General features: G+C 49.0%; 1 protein-coding gene across 2 annotated transcripts; it reads left to right on the top strand.

The window, feature by feature from the left end:
* Nucleotides 1-11,580: 11,580 nt before the first annotated feature.
* On the top strand, nt 11,581-16,622 carry LOC102022042 (chromosome unknown open reading frame, human C1orf216). 2 transcript variants are annotated; one of them, XM_005395155.2, is made up of 2 exons: nt 11,581-12,099; nt 14,143-16,622. In XM_005395155.2, exon 2 carries the CDS (start codon nt 14,148-14,150, stop codon nt 14,838-14,840), a length of 693 nt encoding a protein of 230 aa, XP_005395212.1. In that variant the 5' UTR covers nt 11,581-12,099; nt 14,143-14,147; the 3' UTR covers nt 14,841-16,622. The 2 variants fall into 2 exon arrangements, with proteins under 2 accessions (XP_005395212.1, XP_005395213.1); XM_005395156.2 differs by lacking the exon at nt 11,581-12,099 and adding an exon at nt 12,245-12,634.
* Nucleotides 16,623-17,729: the final 1,107 nt, after the last annotated feature.

The raw sequence follows: 17,729 nt of genomic DNA, 5'->3' as shown, positions 1-17,729 counted from the left end.
TGCAGTTGTCTCCTTTCTGGCTTCTCCGTCCCTGTGAATTGATTAAACTCACCTAATGGTCTAGGCTCAGTGCACGGAACAAGGAGAGTTTAATAAAATGCTACTTGTTTCAGCCCTTTTTTTTGGTACCAAGAATCGAACTCAGGACCTTACACTTGCCAGGCAGGCACTTATACTGCTGAGCTATATCCCCGGCCCTGTTTCATCCCCTTGTGTAGCGTTTTCTCTTTAGCTGGCTTTGCATATGTTGATAGCTGTGGGTCCAAGATAAAGACTACTGCGTTTCCCTTTGAACTCTCTAAATAGTGCCCAAGGCCCAGCAGGCCTTGCTGGGCTAGAGAGCTGGGATAAAGGGCTGGAAATTTCTCCTCCTTTGCTTTTCTACATGCCTCCCCGCTTTTTTTCTTTTTTTGGTACCGGGAATTGAACTCACAACCTCATGCTTGTGAGGCAGGTGCTTATGCTGCTGAGCTATATCCCCGGCCCTACATGCCCTTTTTGAGGGGAGAGATGAAGTAGAGGATTGGAATTGACCCACTGAGGATAAGATCAGTGCCTGAGAAATCTGGAAAATCTTCTGTTTGAGGCTCCAGGGAAAACTTCTCTTTGGAGAAAGAAAAGTAGTCTTAAGCTCTAGGTCACTTTCCCTCATGCCAGGACAGCTGCCACAAGGCCAGCTAATTCTTCACCTTGGTAACTGGGTTGAAATGGATGGTTTCAACATGATCCACATGCACTTTGCCCAAAGCACTGGCCAATCTGCACCATCTGTGTCTTAATGAAATTGGAGCCCTGGAGCCTGCCACTGTCTCCTGGTAGGACTTAGCTCCACCAGCTTGGAAATGACATGTTTGGAGACAAGAGTTTGGGAGATGAGAATGCTCAGTGTTAGTTGTTTTGTCTCCTTGTTCTGCACATGGGTAGGACAAGTGATATTGACCCATTAAAACAAGCCTTTTATCTGATTTCATTCATTTAGTCCACAAGCCGAGCTAGGGTCTCTTCTATAAATCCTCAGCTTAAGTTCACCAAAGCTGCAGAGCCAGTGTAACCATTTGGATCTATGTGGGGTCCCTCATTTGACTGCTTCTCTATAAAATTCACCCCACTTTGAGAATTCCTTTTCTTCCTTCCTTCTTTCCTTCCTTCCTTCTTTCTTTCCTTTTTTGCTTGTCTTTCTGAGACAAGGTCTCACTTTGCAGTCCAGGCTGGCCTTGAACTCACTTTATAGCCTACGCTGGCCTCAAACTTGCAGTGATTCTCCTACCTCAGCCTCTCCAGTGCTGAGAATTTCTAATTCAGGCTGGAAAACTTTATAATACATGTTTTTGGGTTTTATCTCCTAGTCTTATGTCTGGGGGCTTCTTTATCATAAAATTTGATGGTATTATTCTTGAGCCAGTATTTTTTTTTTTTTTTTTTTTTTTTTTTGGTTTTTCTCCGGTACCGGGAACCGAACTCACGACCTTGCGCTTGCCAGGCAGGCGCTTTGCCGCTGAGCTAAATCCCCAGCCCCCTTGAGCCAGTATTTGTCTTTCACTTTTATATCTTTCTCATGGCCTGATACAGGCTGGAATATAATACTGCCTTAAAAAGGTTGAATAAATAATATCACACTTTTTAGAGTCTGTATCTATAAAATTAGGATCCTAGCTTATGCCTATCTCTGAGTTTCTGTGAATATTAAGTTGGAAAATGTATGTGAATGTACCGTGTTAAGTGTAGCTCTGCAAACATTAGAAGTTACCAGAATCACAATTGCATCATATTTTGTGGACCAAAAGGCTCATTCTGTCACAAATGTAGCAAATTTAACCGGGCATGGTAGAACATGTCCATAATCCCAACAGCCCCTAGAGCAGTGATGGTAAACCTTTTAGAGACCAAGTGCCCAAACTACAAGCTGCAAGCCAAATCCATATTTATTGCAAAGTGCCAACACCACAATTAAACCTGAATACTGAGGGTTTAGTTTAGGAAAAAATAACTTATCCGATGCTTGGCTGCTGGGACAACTTGGCTTGTGTGACAACGGAGAGGGGTCTGTGTGTCCACTGCAGGACTCATGCCACAGGTTCACCACCACTGGTCTAGAGGCTGAGGCAGGAGGATTGCCACTTGGGCCTCAAACTCACGGTGATCCTCTTACATCAGCCTCTCTCACGCGGATTTCAGGTATGTGGCATCATGCCTGGTATAAACTTAACATCTTTAAAAATGTGATTTTCTTTCCCTAAAAACGTTTCTGTTTTCCCATTTCAGTAAAAGTTACCTTCATACATAGTCATTAAGCTGAAAATGGAAGGGCATTCCTGACACTCTCCTGACTTCTATAATCAAGACAGTCTCCCAAGTTCTGGTAACTCTTCCAAGTTGCATCTTGAATCAGCTCACTTATTCCATCTCCCCAGCCAGAGCTATATTCCACATTCCCATAATTTCTTTCCAAGGTGCCACAGTAGCCTTCAGACGTTTCCATCTCTTTTTGCTTCCTTTTCCTCCAATCTGCATAGCAGCGAGAGGATGACTTCTATGTAGACAGATGTAGAGGATGCACTCCCCTACTTAAAACCTTTTCATAGGGCTAGGGGTGTAAATTAGGGTTACCACACACAAAGCCCTGCGTTCAATCCCTAGCACCCAAAACGAAGCCTTTGCTGTCTTCCAGTACTGTCAGAATGAAGTTCAAACCTGCTTCCCAACCTCAGAGCCACTCTTTTACCCAGCCTTGGCCTTCTGAAGTGATCTCCCAGTGTCCGGACTGCCTTCCCCTCTACCTACTTGTCTGGCTAATGTGCAATTCTCCAATTGTTAGCTTAAATCTCACCTCCTCAGAGATACTTTCTCTGTCCTTTTGTAATTAGGTAACCTCTATTAATGTTTCCTGTTCTTGGATTTCTTTTGGGGGTGAGGGGAGACAAGGTCTCACTATGTAATCCAGGCTGGCTTTAAACTTGGGATCTATCATGGTTTGCCACCTTAGTGTTTGAGGTCTATTTTCTCCATTAGACCATAAACTCCATGAAAACAGAGACCATGACCTATGTTGTTTAAAAAAGAAGAGAAGTGATTCAGGTAGCACCATGCCTGGCACAGAAGATTATTCAATAAATAAGTTTTTGAGTAACCCATGTTGGAAGATCTGGAAAAGCTAATGCTGAAAGCTTGGAGTTGAATTGCTTATAAAGCTTTCTAGCGTAGGATGGGATAGAGGTGATTGCTGTGTGAGACCTTGAGTCCTTGTTCTCTCTGCAGCTTACAGGTTAGGCGAGTCATTCTCTCTCAATTTTTTCTTCTCAACTTGAAAGTGGTTCACGTGAAATGATGTGGTTTAGCTCACAAGTCTGTGGTTAGGGTCAAAGGTCCAGTGTCATCTGAAATGACTCTGCGTGTTTAAGGCTAACCCAGCACAGGCTGAGGAAGGGGTGGCATCGATGCCTCAGTGCACTCGGGCTGGGTGAGAAGGAGATGCTGAGCCTCAGCACAGCTCCACAGTCCACCCCGTGGGCCTCTCCCAGCACCCAGCGGTGGCTCGTGTGCTGGAACTTGTGACGGTGGTGGCATGGAGGGCTGCGGGTGTGCCTGGACTCTCGTGAGTGGGGGAAATAGGTATGGCTTTGTGTATGGCAGGGGTCAACCTCAGATTTTATCTTTTGAGACCAAGGTGCCGGGTCTTTCTTTTCCTTGGTTGTGTGCTATTGGTCTGTACTATGTCTTTCCCATTGCTTCTTTCTGTGCTCCCTTCTCTCACCTTAAAGGTTTTTCATTTTCAGTTTATTGATTTAGTTCTTCCCTGTGGTGGGATACATAATGGGAAGAGGGGGTTTGAAGTAGCTATCGCCTCAGGGCGACTGGAGGAAGCCATGGAGCTGGATACCTGGGTTCTTTTGTGTTGAGGAAACCGCGTTCTTTGGTATTTTTGATGGCTGGTGGGCTAGAGATGGAGTGTAGCAGCCCCCAGTTCCAGCCTGGAGAATTGCTGGGCCCAGCCCAAGGGGTAGAAAGTGTTGGGGCAGGGTTGGGAGTGAGGTGTGGTTTGGGGTTTTCACCCCCCTCTCTTTTTCTCTGAGGCTGAGTGAAAGAAAAAACAAAAGCTGACTGCCCACCCCTCTCTTTGTTTGTCTTGTCTAATTTAACTTACGTTATTTATCAAAAAGACAGGTTATTTGGAAAACCAGATGGACCCAGGCAAAAATCATCTGGGTTTTCCAAACGTGAAAAATTAGATTCTGGGAGCCCAGGAGGGAAAGCACGCGTGCCCTTGTGTGTGTGTGTGTGTGTGTGTGTGTGTGTGTGCACGCGCACGCGCACGTGTGCATGCATAGGGGGCCAGGAGTACTGAGTGAATGTATAGTCAGGCCCAGAAATTATCCCATAACTTCCAAGCATCCCTTTTCCTTCTTTTTCCTTCAAGTTCTTTGTGGTTAAAATCTAAATAAAACGAAAATCTTCATGTTGATGGTTGGGTATGCTGAAAGTTTTAATAGGCCAAAGATGAGAATGTGTCAGGGCCATAACAGAACGGCAGCTGACAGCTTTCTCTATTTCCCCAGCTCCTGTGCTGTTCTACAGACCAGGTAGGTCAGTGAGAAGTACAGGGTACTGAGAGGTGTCTATAGCAGAAACCTCACCCTCATGTACCTTCAGTGTTCCTGTTCTTACTTAAACAATTGCCCCAGATCTGGAAGTTAGACAGTTAGGAAAGAACTTACCCGCATAACTGTGTGATGACCAGATGGCTAAGGAAGACTAAGGATTAAGGACTGTCCATCCACTGACTATCTAGAGAAAGGGTGCCCACCAGTTTCCTTCTGGGTAACAGCGGCTTGCTGTGTTGCTATAACTAGGAGTTTGAAAGCCTGTGCTTCTGTTACCTTCAGCAGCAGCATTATTAGGAATGAATTAAAGCAGTAGGCTGTGGAGCACAAGGCTTGGCTGCAATAGAGGAAATGTTCTGGCTACAAACAGCAAGCCATCCCATTCATACACACGCACACACGCAGAATAGAGCCAAGACCCTTTGTGGCCTGAAGAATCTTTGGCAGTAGCAATAGCACTTGTTCCATTGTGAGTGTCATTTTTTAAAGTGTCATTGGACTGTGAAAGACACTTAATAACTTGATCTCATCTGAATAATCTGAGTTAATACTAGCTCCACAGTTGTGAGGATTAAGTAAAAAAAAAAAAAATTGTAAAGTGTCTGCCTCAGGCTTGGCACTTGGTAAATCTCAATGAATGCTTGTTGAATGAATGAATCCATGAATCTGAGCATTAAGACTGCCTTGACCATTTCCAAGGCTCAGTGTGTAACAGCCGGAGTAACTGAGACTTGTATACTATGCCACCGAGCCTGGAGCCTGGAGCCTGAGGCGTGTTTGATGAATATCTGTCGTGTGAGTTGGACCCTTTGATGCAGAGCTTGTTGGCCTGGGTGCTGGGAACACTGCAGACTGGCTTCACGTTAGCTCCTTTGGGAATGACCTCAGCTGCAGAGCACCTTACTCAAGGTCATGCCTCTTTCCTACACAGCCCACATGTGAGGACAGGTGTATAAACACCTGGCTATCTCAGCTCCTTTGGTGACAACTCTGGAGAGCCATTCCAATTTCAGAATTCCTTGTGGGGTAGACTGAGAGATTCTCACAGGCCTATACTACAGCAGGCTTCTTCTGCTCCCCATCCTGCTCCTTTTTTTCTCTTTCTACAGAAGTTGATCTTAAGGGCAGTTTTGTTTTTTTCTTTGCTTGTTTGTTTTTGTTGTGGACAAGGTGTCACTATGTAACCCAGGCTGGCCTCAAACTTATAGCGGTCCTCCTGGCTCAGCCTGTACTGAGATTACAGGCGTGGGCCACACGCCCAACTCAAGGGCACTTTTTAAACATTCTCCACACTGAAAGTATCTCAGGGTTGGTTTCCTGGGGAATCCAGCCTGTGAATGGGCTGGTCCTGGTGGCCAAGGCTTTGAGACAGAAATGGACAGAGACTCCTTTACAATGTCTCTCCCGCACTAAATGTGTTGATGGTGTCTCTTTATGCCCACCAGAGGGCAGCAGCCTCATAGCAACCTGCCCTCCTGAGTCTCCCAGGAGCCCTGGCCCTAGTTCTCCTTTCCTCCCCTACCGCTGGTATTAGGCAGTTGCCTCCTTTAGAGTGTCCATCCTCCTGTCTAAGGGAAGAACGTTTTTTGAAACTGTGTGGCCCTTGGTTTTGTCAGTCTCAAACTGCCCCACCTGCATCACCGAAGGCCAGCGAGTCTCCCTGCCGCATCCCTTCCCCCTCGTCAGACGGGCAGCCTCCCACCCGATCTCCACCTCTCACACTTACCACCTACACAATAGATTTGTCTTCTGTGTGACAAGGTAATTATGAGCTTGGGGCCAGAAGGCCCAGGGACCAGTCTTGAGGACAGTCACTTCCATCTGGCTCGCCCTGTTTTGCTAACATTATTGATTTTTAGTTTAATTTATTATGATGATTTAAAAAAAAAATTGGCCCTAGTGACATGAGGTATGGAGGTGAGTGGGCAAGAGCAAATTTATTCTTGTCACAATGTAGCTTTTTGAAAACTGAAGCCACCCACCTGGCATTTTAAAAAATCTACTAGTTTTAGCATCTTTGCTTACCTCTTTTCTCTTGTTTCCTTTCTTTTCACCCCCTTTGCTGCCTTCCTCCCTTCCTCCTTTCCTTCCTTCCTTCTTTTTATTTGTTTTTTTGTTTGTTTGTTTCTGGTACCAGGAATCAAACTCATGACCTCGAGCTTGGCAGGCAGGCGCTGTGCCGCTGAGCTAAATCCCCGGCCCCCTTCCTTCCTTTTAGAGAAGTGGTCTCACCATGTTACCCAGGCCGGCCCCCAACTCCTGAGCTCAAGTGATCCTGCCTCCCGAACAGGCGGGAGCACCCATGCCCAGCACCACAGCTTGGCTGGGGCTTATCTAGTTTCATTCTGTCTCCAAAGTTTCCCCAAAGATTGTATTGGGAATTGGAGGCAGATATAGATGGCTGCAGGAAGGAGGCTGGAAGGAGTAGACATGGCAAGGACAGTACCACTTGTTAGTACTGTATCTAGTACTGTACCTTGTTAGTACTGTACCAAGTGTTTATTGCATTCCCAGCACCTGTCAGTTATTTCTACTCTATGCTCCCCAGCTTCCTGCTTAGAGCGCTGTTCTCTTGGGGCAGTCCTGAGATGGGCCATGCTGTGCTCATTCATTCACCCACTTATTTATTTTTGTTTGCATCAGTATTTACGGATGTGAGTAAAACCTGACCAGGAGAGTTTGGGGGAGAGAGTGAGACTGGGTGCAGCCTGACCTTCGGCCTTCCACAGGTCTCCCACGAAAGCACTCTATTTCTTTACAGGATAGAGGAAGGGCAAGCTTTAGGCAATAAATTACAAGTGGGAGGGGTGCTCTGAACCACAGTGATTGCCCTGGGAATTAGCTGAAGCTGAGGGCGATTTGTGGGGCCACGTTTCCCCCAGCCTGTTTTCTCTGTGTGTGCCAAGAGAATGAATAAATCATTGTTCAGGGGCGGGATGCAGCTGCCGGGCTCCTCCCCTCGGCACATGCCCGGACTCCAGCGCCTCCATTGAGGGCTGCTGGAGCAGAGCAGTTTATACACCCAGCTCCCCAAATCCCATTGAGTCCTCCCCCTTCTGCACGAGCCACCGGCTCCAAGCTCATTCAGCTTGGCCTTTTGTGCTGGGGGTTAAGTGGTTACATGTGGGGGGCACCCAGAAAGGACCTGTCAGGCCCTGAATAACTGTGCTCCTACTGATGAATGGGGTGGGTGGAAGAGAGGTGGGCGGCCAGAGGGCGAGGTAGGAGAGAGGGATTATGGAGCCCACAGGGGCAGCTGCGAGGAAGGGGTTAGAGCAGGCACCCCTTTCTCTCACTCTCCATTCAGCTTGTTCATCTAGCTCAGGAGCAACAGCTTCCAATCTGGGATCTTGTCTCTTGGTAGAAGAAAGTTAGAAGAGGCCATTTACCTCACGGGTGCATTGCAGAGAAAGAATCCACACTAACCTTTCATTCTAACAGCTCCAGAATACCCCTGTCACCTTTTTCCCTTGGCTGGGAGGAGGACAGAAAGATTTCTCACCAGAATTTTCTGGTGCAGTGGATTTGGAACTGTGTCCCACCAGATTTTTTTTTTTTTAAATTTTTTTTATTATTTTGTCTTTTTGAGGCAGGGTCTCGCTATGCAGTTCAGGCTGACCTTGAGCTCACTTTGTAGTGCAGGCTGGTCTCAAACTCACAACGATCCTCCTGCCTCAGCCTCCTGAGTGCTGGGATTACAGGCGTGTGCCACCATGCCCAGTCCCACCAGCTTTAAAACCTACCTCAGGGCTCCAGGTATAGCTCAGAAGTCTTTTAGAGTGGAGGGGTCAGGAAAGAAGAGAAAATCTCAAACTGGGTGTATTGCAAAGATTTACACTAAAGGAAAAACACTGATGCCAGGGCTGAGAATATAGCTCAGTGGTAGAGGGCTTGCCCAGCATGTGAGGTTCTACCCCCATCTGGTTCTACCCTTCATAACCCCCTCATACACAGAGAATGATTCCAGGGCTAAAACAAAACAAAAGTTTAAAACTTTGGATTGGAAGTACCTCACCCTCATTTCACAGCTGAGCTGAGGAAACGGTCATGTTGAGGGTGAGGGAATGGCCATCTTTTATTTAGGGTGGACACACAGTAATTTTCTGTTAGACTAGAGCAGCACTTTACCTTTAAGAGGCAGTGGAGAAATGGATGAGGAAAACAACTGGGTCACCAGCTTCCTAGGCCTTTCTCTCCAGAGATGAGCCAATTCTGGGGAGTAATCTTCCTTCTAATCTGCCTTAAAGGTGCTCTTTGTGTCAGAGGTCCTTCTGTGCCCGGTCTGGGGAGCCCAGGTAACAAAGTTCAAAACTATAATGTTATTCAACAACTTTCAAGGAATATCATCCTTATTTAGCTCAAGGGAGTTAAAATTGTTTGATTTGCCTAAGTTCCCAGAGCCCTTTGGGGAAGCTGACAGATGCGGTGAGCTCAGGAAAAGGTAGGAAAGCTGGCTGCCACGCAGCTTGTCTCCAGGACTAGACTGTTCTGGTGTGGAAACTCTGGGGGTTTCCCCAGTTACTCCCCTCTTGCCCATAGGATGAAGCCCAACTTCCCTGAATGACCTTTTCAGGGAAATGACCTTGCACAATCCTCCCGAACTCCAGTCACACTGGCCTACGCTATTTCTGAACACACTCTGAATATGCAATCTGCTAAGCCCTCTGCTTCTCCTGGTGAACTGTTCACCCCTCACAACCTGAAGGACAGGACCAGGCCTCGGTCTCTCTCTGTTTTCCTCCCTCGCCGCCCTCCTTCCTCCTTCCCTTCTTTTCTTCCTTTTTTCTTTTGTTTGTTTGTTTGGTATTGGGAATGAAACTCAGGGCTTCCTGCTTGCCAGGCAGGCACTGCACCCCTGAGCTACATCCCAGGCCCCCTTCCTTCCTTTTATTGATTGATTGGGGATTGAACCCAGGGCCTCCCACTTGCCAGGCAGGGGCTCTAGAGCTAAACTACAGCCCCGCTCCCTAGGACTGACTAGTTCCCTATCACAGTACTTGGCATAAAGTAAGGACTCTGTAACTGTGTGCTGCCTGTGAACAAAGGGATGGCAAGGAGCAAGAATTTTATTCTTTGTGAGACAGGATCTCACTCTGTAATTCAGGCTGGCCTTGAACTTACTATGTAGCCCAGGCTGGCCTTGAACTCATGGTGATCCTCCTGCCTGCAGCTCCCAAGTGCTGGGATTACAGGCATGCACCACCATGCTTGGAAGCAGCAAGATTTTTAAGGCTGAAACCCTGGTTCTTAGCCACTACTTTCTTTCCAAGAGTATTGCCTTAGAGAAATCATCCACCTATAAAGGAGCTCTAACACCTGCCCTATTTCCTGGAGTAGAAATTTGTGTCATCTTTCCTTGTCTCCTTCTCAACATCCTGGGCCCTGAGGCCTGGATATGGCTACTCGCTGCAGCTGCTCTTGGCTCTGACATGTTTTCTGTCAGTATCCTTCCTCACTGCCCACCGCTTGATGATGAGGGCCTGAACGGCAACAGAGCCTGTTGAGGCTGCCACTGCTCATCGGGTGATTTCTGTGGCTCTGCCAATTAAGTCCCTGGCATAGGGTGAGGGTGGACAGAGCCATAGATACCACTGCACATGGGGCGACTGATTCCCTGAGGTCCTGAGTGGAGAAGCCTCCAGGGAATGAATCACAGGTGTCCCAACATCTGCTTTTCTGTCTTCATGCAGACATGGACACCCCTCCCTTCCTGGCTGTTTTGTTCTCCAGGATTCCATCTCTCTGAAAATTACGGAGCAGCCAGGAGCTCTGTCTAAGCACTGAGTGTACTCATATGGTGCTGGAGTATCTGCTCCTGGGTTACCAGGTACTGTGTTATTAGGAAGCAACTAGCTTATGCAACAGTGCAATAGATGACTCAGCTATGCGCAGACTTTAAAATATATATATATATCCCTCCCTCAAGACACGCAGAATGTTCCCCTTCGACTTGAGGACACATTCTTGGCCATCGTTCTTGGCAATATGTGTTTAACTGAAATAATTTTCATTTTAATTTGAACACTTACTGTATTTTTTGATCACCCCAGTATATAAGATGTGTTGGTGTGAATTAATGTGCAGTTTAGTCTCCCCAGCCCCTGTACATTTATCCTAAGGAGGAAGGGAGTGAAGATTAGGCTTCAGTAAATAGAACTCAGAAGAGGGCTGGAGAGATAGCTCGGTGGCACAGTGTCTGCCTGGCAAGAGCGAGGCGCAGAGCTGGATTCCTGGTACAAAAAAAAAAAAAAAAAAGAAAGTAGAACTCAGAAGAATCCACTGGTGTTTGGAGCCTGGGACCCTTTCTTTTCTTTTCTTTTTTTGGTACCAGGAATTGAACTCAGGACCTTGTGCTTGCCAAGCAAGCACTGTGCTGCTGAGCTCTATCCCTGGCCCCTGGGACCCTTTTTTACCCAGTTCCTGCTCACCTAGGCAAACGGCAGAAGTGCCCACTGCCCAGGTGCCGCGGAAGCGTTCTCTGCCGGGCTGGGAGGAAGCCACCATTGGTGGGTGCAGAGCATTATCCCATCCCCGCCACAGAGCGGATTATCTGTCTTCACTCAAAACACAGCTTTCAGCCTGATGTAATCCCAGCACTCTGGGGAGCTAAGGCAGGATGGAATATTGGATCCCGGCCTAGGCAATTCAGCGACTTAGCAAGACCCTGTCTCAAAATAAAAAATAAAAAGAGGTCTGGGGAATGTAGCTTAGTGCAAATGCCTTAGGTTCAATATCCAGTACCACAAAAACAAAAACACACAAGACAATCCCCCTCCAAAAAAACCCAAAACAAAAACAGCTTTCATTTCATGAGATTAATAAAAAGAAAAGAAGCGGGCCTGGGATATAGCTCAGCGGCACAAGCCCCTCCCTGGCAAGCGCAAGATCCCGAGTTCGATTCCCCACCCTCCCCCAAAAAGAAAAAAAGCACAACATGAATATATAATTCCAAACTGGGGTAAATGCGAAGAGGAAAAAACAAAGGTGTCTAAAACGAGGGGAACTAATTTAGGGAGTCAAGAAAAGGTTTCTCAGAGGGAAAGATCTGAAACAGGAGTAGGTCGCAGGGGGAGACTTTTCGGGAGAAGCAGGAGGGGTCTGTGCAAAACCGAAAGCCGGGGCGGAAAGGTGTTGGAGGCCAGGCCGGTGGGAGGGCCGCGAGGGACGGAGCTGCCGGCGGCTGCAGGGCAGGCGGGAGCGAACCGACCGTTCGGAGAGGCCCGGCGCTGCTGGGAGCCTGCGCCGACCTAGAAGACCAGGATTGAGCGGCGGAGGTCGGATCGGCGGTTCCTGCGCCGAGAACCGAACCGGCCACGTGGGCCCGGCCGCCCCGCCCCGCCCCGCCGCGCAGACGCTGCCGGACTCCGCAGTCGGGCCGGGATCTCGCGCCCACCCGGGCCGCGGAGACCTCGGCTGAGCCGCCTCCGAGCCGCAGTGCCGAGTTCCCAGCGCGCGGGCCGGGCGGAACCAGAGCGGCGCGCAGCAGCGGGCGTCTCAGGCAGTGAGTCCGCCGAGGCGGAGGGCTTGGGGGCCGGGCCGGGGCCGGGGCGGGGCGCGCGGGACAGCCTCAGCCCCGCTCCCTACCGGGCGGGGGTTGGGGACGCAGGTCGCTGTCTTCGTCTTCTGGGGGGGCCCCCCCTTGCTCACGCCGCGTGGAAGGGCGGCTGCCGTGGGTTAACGGGGGAAGGGGGGTTCTGCCCCTGGGTGTCCAGGTTCCCATTTTTACAGCAGAGAACCTCCGGCCCTTAGCACCACCCCGCCTCACTCCAGCTTCTTTCGTGGCCCCGCCCAAGTTTAGGAAAAATTGGGGCGGAGGAAGATCTCCAGGCGCCTGCCTGCAAGCCGCAGTGATGAGAGTGCGCAGGGTACAGACTGACCCCGCTCCAGTCCCTCCAGGCCTTCCGCCCGGTGCTGCAGCTGGGAAATTCTCGCTACCTGCAGAGGCCCCCCGCTTGTCTGCTCCGCTCAGCAGTATCCCTGGCTCTTAACGAGCCTCAGTTCAAATCCTAGCGCTGTATGGGCCGTGGAAACCTCTGGTCAGTTCAAACCCTCGCTTTGGTAGAAGCTGGTCATGCTGGAGGGAAAGACGAGCGTGGCACGTTCTTCCCTTCCTCCGAGGCCAGAAGGGTGGAGCAAGCAAGGGCAGGGACACCAGACTGGAGCACTGGGAGGAGGGGAGAGCTCCTGTCGGTGGAGTTGGGGTGGGGTCCGCAGGACAGGAGGAAGCTGAAGCTGGCTCTTCCAGCCCTGGGCCTGCAGCAGTAGCCTTGTGCTACCATTGGCTCCATCCTCCGGAGCACAGAAATCCCGCTGCAGTCCCCTCCCCCATTCACTGCCCAGCAAATAGGTGCTGACACCTGTTTGTGCCAGGCTGTGCGGGCTCCGGGAATATGCTGGAGGATGTATAAAAGAGTTTCACGTCTAGTCAGGGAGTCATATGATAAATTCACCATACGATTGTTCAAATAAACAGACAATTCCAGCTGAACAGACGCTTGCTGGCCATCAACTGTATGCCAGGGGTAGGAAACAAACGTGGGCCAGACAGTGTGTAGCCAGGGCAGGGGCGACCCAGTGGAAGGTGTAGCTAACTGTGTGTTTGTATATATTTGGGCCATGGAAGATGACCAGGAAGGCTTCAGGGAAGTGGGGATATTAGAGCTGAGTTTGGGGGTGCAAAAAGAAGGAAAAGTTTAGAGGAAGAAACAGGATACTGTGGGAATGGCATGAAAATGATGGTATGTTTTGAGATCTCTGAGCAGTGTGGGGTGATGATGGAAGGGTTTGAAGAGAAAGTATAGAGAGGTGCAAGGGTATTGCGGATTAAGCACAGGGAGCCCTGAGGTACATCCCCGCCCATTTTTATTTTTAATTTTATCTTGGGACAAGGTCTTGCAGAGTTGCCCAGGCTGGGTGCGATCCTTTTGCCTCAGCCTCCGAGGCTGAACAGTTTGGGTCCAGCGCTTGGAGCCGTGACAAATGAAATTTACACTTGTAACTGAAGGTAGATTAGTGAGAAGGCTGTGGCAATAATCCAGGTAAGAAAGAGTCTAAACCATGTGAAAGGAAAAAGGAAAAGATGTTAGAATTTGGTGACCAGTGAGAGGGGGCGAGGAAGGAGAGTGAGTAGTCCAGAATGCTCCTAGGCATCTGACAGAATAGAGAGTGGAGGCCCCTTGCTGAAGACACTGAGATGGGAGAGCTGGTTTGGGCATGTAGAATTTGAGGAGCCTATGGTTGGTTGCAGGGTTGGACAACAGATCTGGGCTAGAGACAGATCTGAGTCACCAACATATGGTTCCTGAAGCTACAGTAGAGAATGAAGTCATCTGGGGACAAGTTTGTGGAATGAGAAGACAGCCTGCCTCAAAGGGCTGAGGAAAAACGCAGTGCAGGACCCTGAGAGTGAACGGTCAGAAAGGAGGAAAACCATGAAGGAAGATTCCCAGGATTAGGAAGGGACTGACCCGCAGCTAGGTTACCACAACTTTAGGCCACTCTGCCCTGTCTTGCTGTGACTCATTCTTTGGCTTCCCCTTCACAGGCCAGATGTTTGCCATCCAGCCAGGGCTGCCTGAGGGAGGCCAGTTTCCCGGGGGCATGCCTCCTGGAGTGTGTCAGCCCGAACTCCAACCAGACAGCAACTCCAACTTCATGGAGAGTGCCAAGGATGCCAATGAGAATTGGCATGGGATGCCAGGCAAAGTGGAACCCATCCTGATGAGGAGCTCCTCTGACTCATTCTCTGACAACCAAGCCTTCCAGGCCTCGGGACTCCTTGAGGGGGTGGTCCGCAGCCCCCCAGAGGGTGCAGAGATTCCTGGTACTGAGCCTGATAAGAATAATGATGCTGTCACTGTCTGCTCCCCTCTAGAAGACAATGGCTATGCCAGCAGCTCCCTGAGCATCGACAGCACTAGTAGCAGTCCTGAGCCTGCCTGCGGGTCCCCTCGAGGTCCTGGCCCTCCTTCAGATCCTCTTCTGCCCTCAGTGGCCCAGGCTGTGCTGCAGCTGCAGGCTCAAGAGCGCTACAAAGAGCAGGAGAAAGAGAAGCACCATGTGCACTTGGTGATGTACCGTCGTCTGGCACTACTCCAGTGGATCCGAAGCCTGCAGCACCAGTTGGTTGACCAGCAGGCCCGTCTGCAGGATAGCTTTGACACCATCCTAGATAATCGGAAGGAGCTTATCCGTTGTCTCCAGCAGAGGGCACCACCATCCAGGCCCCAAGACCAGGGCTGAGTGTGCTTCCACCAGCCAGCGTGCAAGGGTGTACATGTGTTTCTGCAGGTGTGTGTGGTTGTGCAGAAGTATGTACATGATTATTTGTTGGTAGGAGTGTAGATATGCATGAGTGTATAACATGTAAACAGGTATGTGCAGGCATATGTGCATGAGCTTACATACCCTATGTATACATGCAAGCTAATTTACATGTATGAGTGTGTAAGAGTGAATGTGTGTATGTAGCATGTGTGTAAACTTCAGTAAATCTGGGCATGCATATATGGATAGGTGCCCAGGAATGTGTTTATATGTATGAGGATGTACATGCAAAAGATGTGTGTGCATATGTATATGTATGAGTGTGCAGGCTTGCGTTGGGTGTATGTGAGTGAACCTTGCGTGGTCAGGAATATGTTAGGGATGCATGTGTGCAGGTGCAGGCATGGGTAACATATGATGGGGACATGTGTATTTGCAGGCACTCAAATGCACCAAGGAGGCATCTACCCACACCTATCATCCATAGTCTACCCCACCCCTTTTTCTGCCCTCTGTCCCACTGCTTTCTGGAGAGAGAGAGAGAGATTCTACTATCATTTATTGGAGGGTTGTGACCAATCCATTCTCCTGCAATATTCCAGGGCACTTTCCTTCTATCTTCCCCTTATTTATCCCAGATCTTGCCCTGCTAAGGCTGTTGTCTGTCTCTGATGCTGGCTTTGCTAGACGTTGTTTCTTGGCTGCTCTGACCTCCCTTGCACTTGGGCTGCAATTTTGTTAGGGCAGTAAGTGGAAAATTGGTACCAGAGAGGGAACTGGCAGGGGGTGGCGGAGATCATGGCAGGGTGGGTATGGGGACCGAGATGGAGTTAAGAGACTCCTTTTGAACTCTGCCTTTGGTCACATGAGAGGTGAGGATGGGGAAGATAAAAATTTCAGAAACCTGTGAAGAATAAGAGGGTGGAAATAACCAAAATACCAGTTTCCAAATAAACCGTATCTCTCAACTGGGAAAAGTTATTGAAAACCATGTTAATGTAAGCTTCTGATGAAAAGGCATGTAACAGATGAGGTGTTCTAGGGGCTGGGGATTTAGCTCAGCGGCAAAAAGCGCCCGCCTGGCAAGCGCAAGGTCGTGAGTTCGGTTCCCGGTACCGGAGAAAAACCAAAAAAAAAAAAAAAAAAAAAAGAACAGATGAGGTGTTCTAAGGCTATTGGAGAAAATCTCACTTTCCTCTGAGCGCTTACCCTGCCCTCCCTCTGGCTTTGGGTGTCCAGTTGGTTTGGTCCAATGGACTTGGTCCATTTTCTGCAGTCAAACTGTGAGGAGGAGCCGGAGCTCAGTTTCCTGGGTGGATGAGGGCAGTGTCGGCCCAGCCTCTAGAAGCTCTTAGGCTGCTCTTCTGTCACTGCATGGCCCTTTACACAGGAACTGACAAGATTGACTGGCGCTCCCTGAGTTTGAGGGTAAATGGGTCTTGAGGAGAAATAGCAAGTAAGGTAGCAGAGCTCTGTTCTAGGAGCCGAGTGCAGGATGCTGGAGGGCAGGCAGTGGCGTGAAGAGGGGATGCCGTCAAGTGAATGCAGCGTGGAAGTCACTGATGCTGCCCTTGGCCCTCAGTCTCCTGGTCTTCTCTATCTCTGAAGAGTTTCATCCGTGTTGAGTGACTGGGTGAAATGTACAGGGAATGGAGGAAGCTTGGGCCCTGGGGACTGCTGTATACAGCTCTTGGATGATGAATGTGAACCTGGCCTCTGGACCAACTTAGAATGAATAAACTGAGGCAGAATATTAGATTTCTTGAGTAAGTGTTTCTGTTTCACCTGTTGTCTTGTGGCCTCTTGCACTTTGTTTGAACTCTCCTTTTGAGCAGGGTCCTGGGCTGAGGAATAAGGAGTGGAACCAGGGAAAACACTGAGGAGGAAGAATTCAGACTCCTGCACCTGGCAGTCTCAGGGGCCTCCCTGAGACTTGTTCTCTGCCCTGAGGCCCCTGTTTGTGATTGTCCCTGTCCTAAGTCACCTTTGGACCTGAATGGAGTGCCAGGGACACAGACCGTGTACATACCCACAAACTAGACACTGCTCTGGAGCTAGCAATGCCCTGAATAGTGTCCTGGCTACAAAAGACTGAGTCATGGTCCTTAAGTGGTGCTGATGTAGATGTAGTTTTATTTTATTTGCAGTTCTGGAATTGAACTCAGGGCATTGCACATGCTAGGCAAATGCTGTACCTTGAGGTACACCCTTAGTCCCCAAATGTAGCTATAATACATGTATATGATTTCAGATATGTGTTGAGGCCAATTTATGTATGTATGTATGTATGTATGTATGTCTTTTTGAGACAGGGTCTTGCTATGCAGTTCAGGCTGACCTTGAGCTCACTTTGTAGCCCAGGCTCGTCTTGAACTTACAACAATCCTCCTGCATCAGCCTCCCAAGTGCTGGGATTACAGGCATGTGCCACCATGCCCGGCCGAGATGAGGCCAATTTAGATTATATCTCCTAATTTACTAATTTCTCAAAAATTCAGAGGCTGGGGATATAGCTCTGTGGTAGAGCACTTTCTTAGCCTAGGCAAGGCCCTGGCTTTTAAAAAGTCACTTTTTTTTCTGTGCTGGAAAAACTTCCGTATCTGAAATTTCCTAAGTCTAGAGCTCAATCCTCCAGCTCTCCTAGGTCCAGCTCTCACCATGCCCATCCTAGCCTCCTCTCCCCTCCCCAACTGCCATTATTTTCATTAGTTATCTACTGCTGTGCAACATATTAATTGTAGTGGTTTATTTATTTATTTTTTGGTACCAGAAATTGAACTCAGGACTCTGTGCTTGCCAAGCAAGGCACTGTGCCACTGAACTATATCCCTGACCCTACATTGTGGTGGTTTAAATCCCTGCATA

The sequence above is a fragment of the Chinchilla lanigera genome, unplaced genomic scaffold (assembly GCF_000276665.1).
Source record: "Chinchilla lanigera isolate Chin_1 unplaced genomic scaffold, ChiLan1.0 scaffold00051, whole genome shotgun sequence".
NCBI lineage: Eukaryota > Metazoa > Chordata > Mammalia > Rodentia > Chinchillidae > Chinchilla > Chinchilla lanigera.
The sequence above is the reverse complement of the archived record's forward strand: the minus strand, read 5'-3'. Positions and strand labels throughout refer to the sequence as shown.

Bases quoted from the DNA above. Each gene is read 5' to 3' on its own strand.
- LOC102022042 (XM_005395155.2), top strand. From the start codon at position 14,148: ATGTTTGCCATCCAGCCAGGGCTGCCTGAGGGAGGCCAGTTTCCCGGG.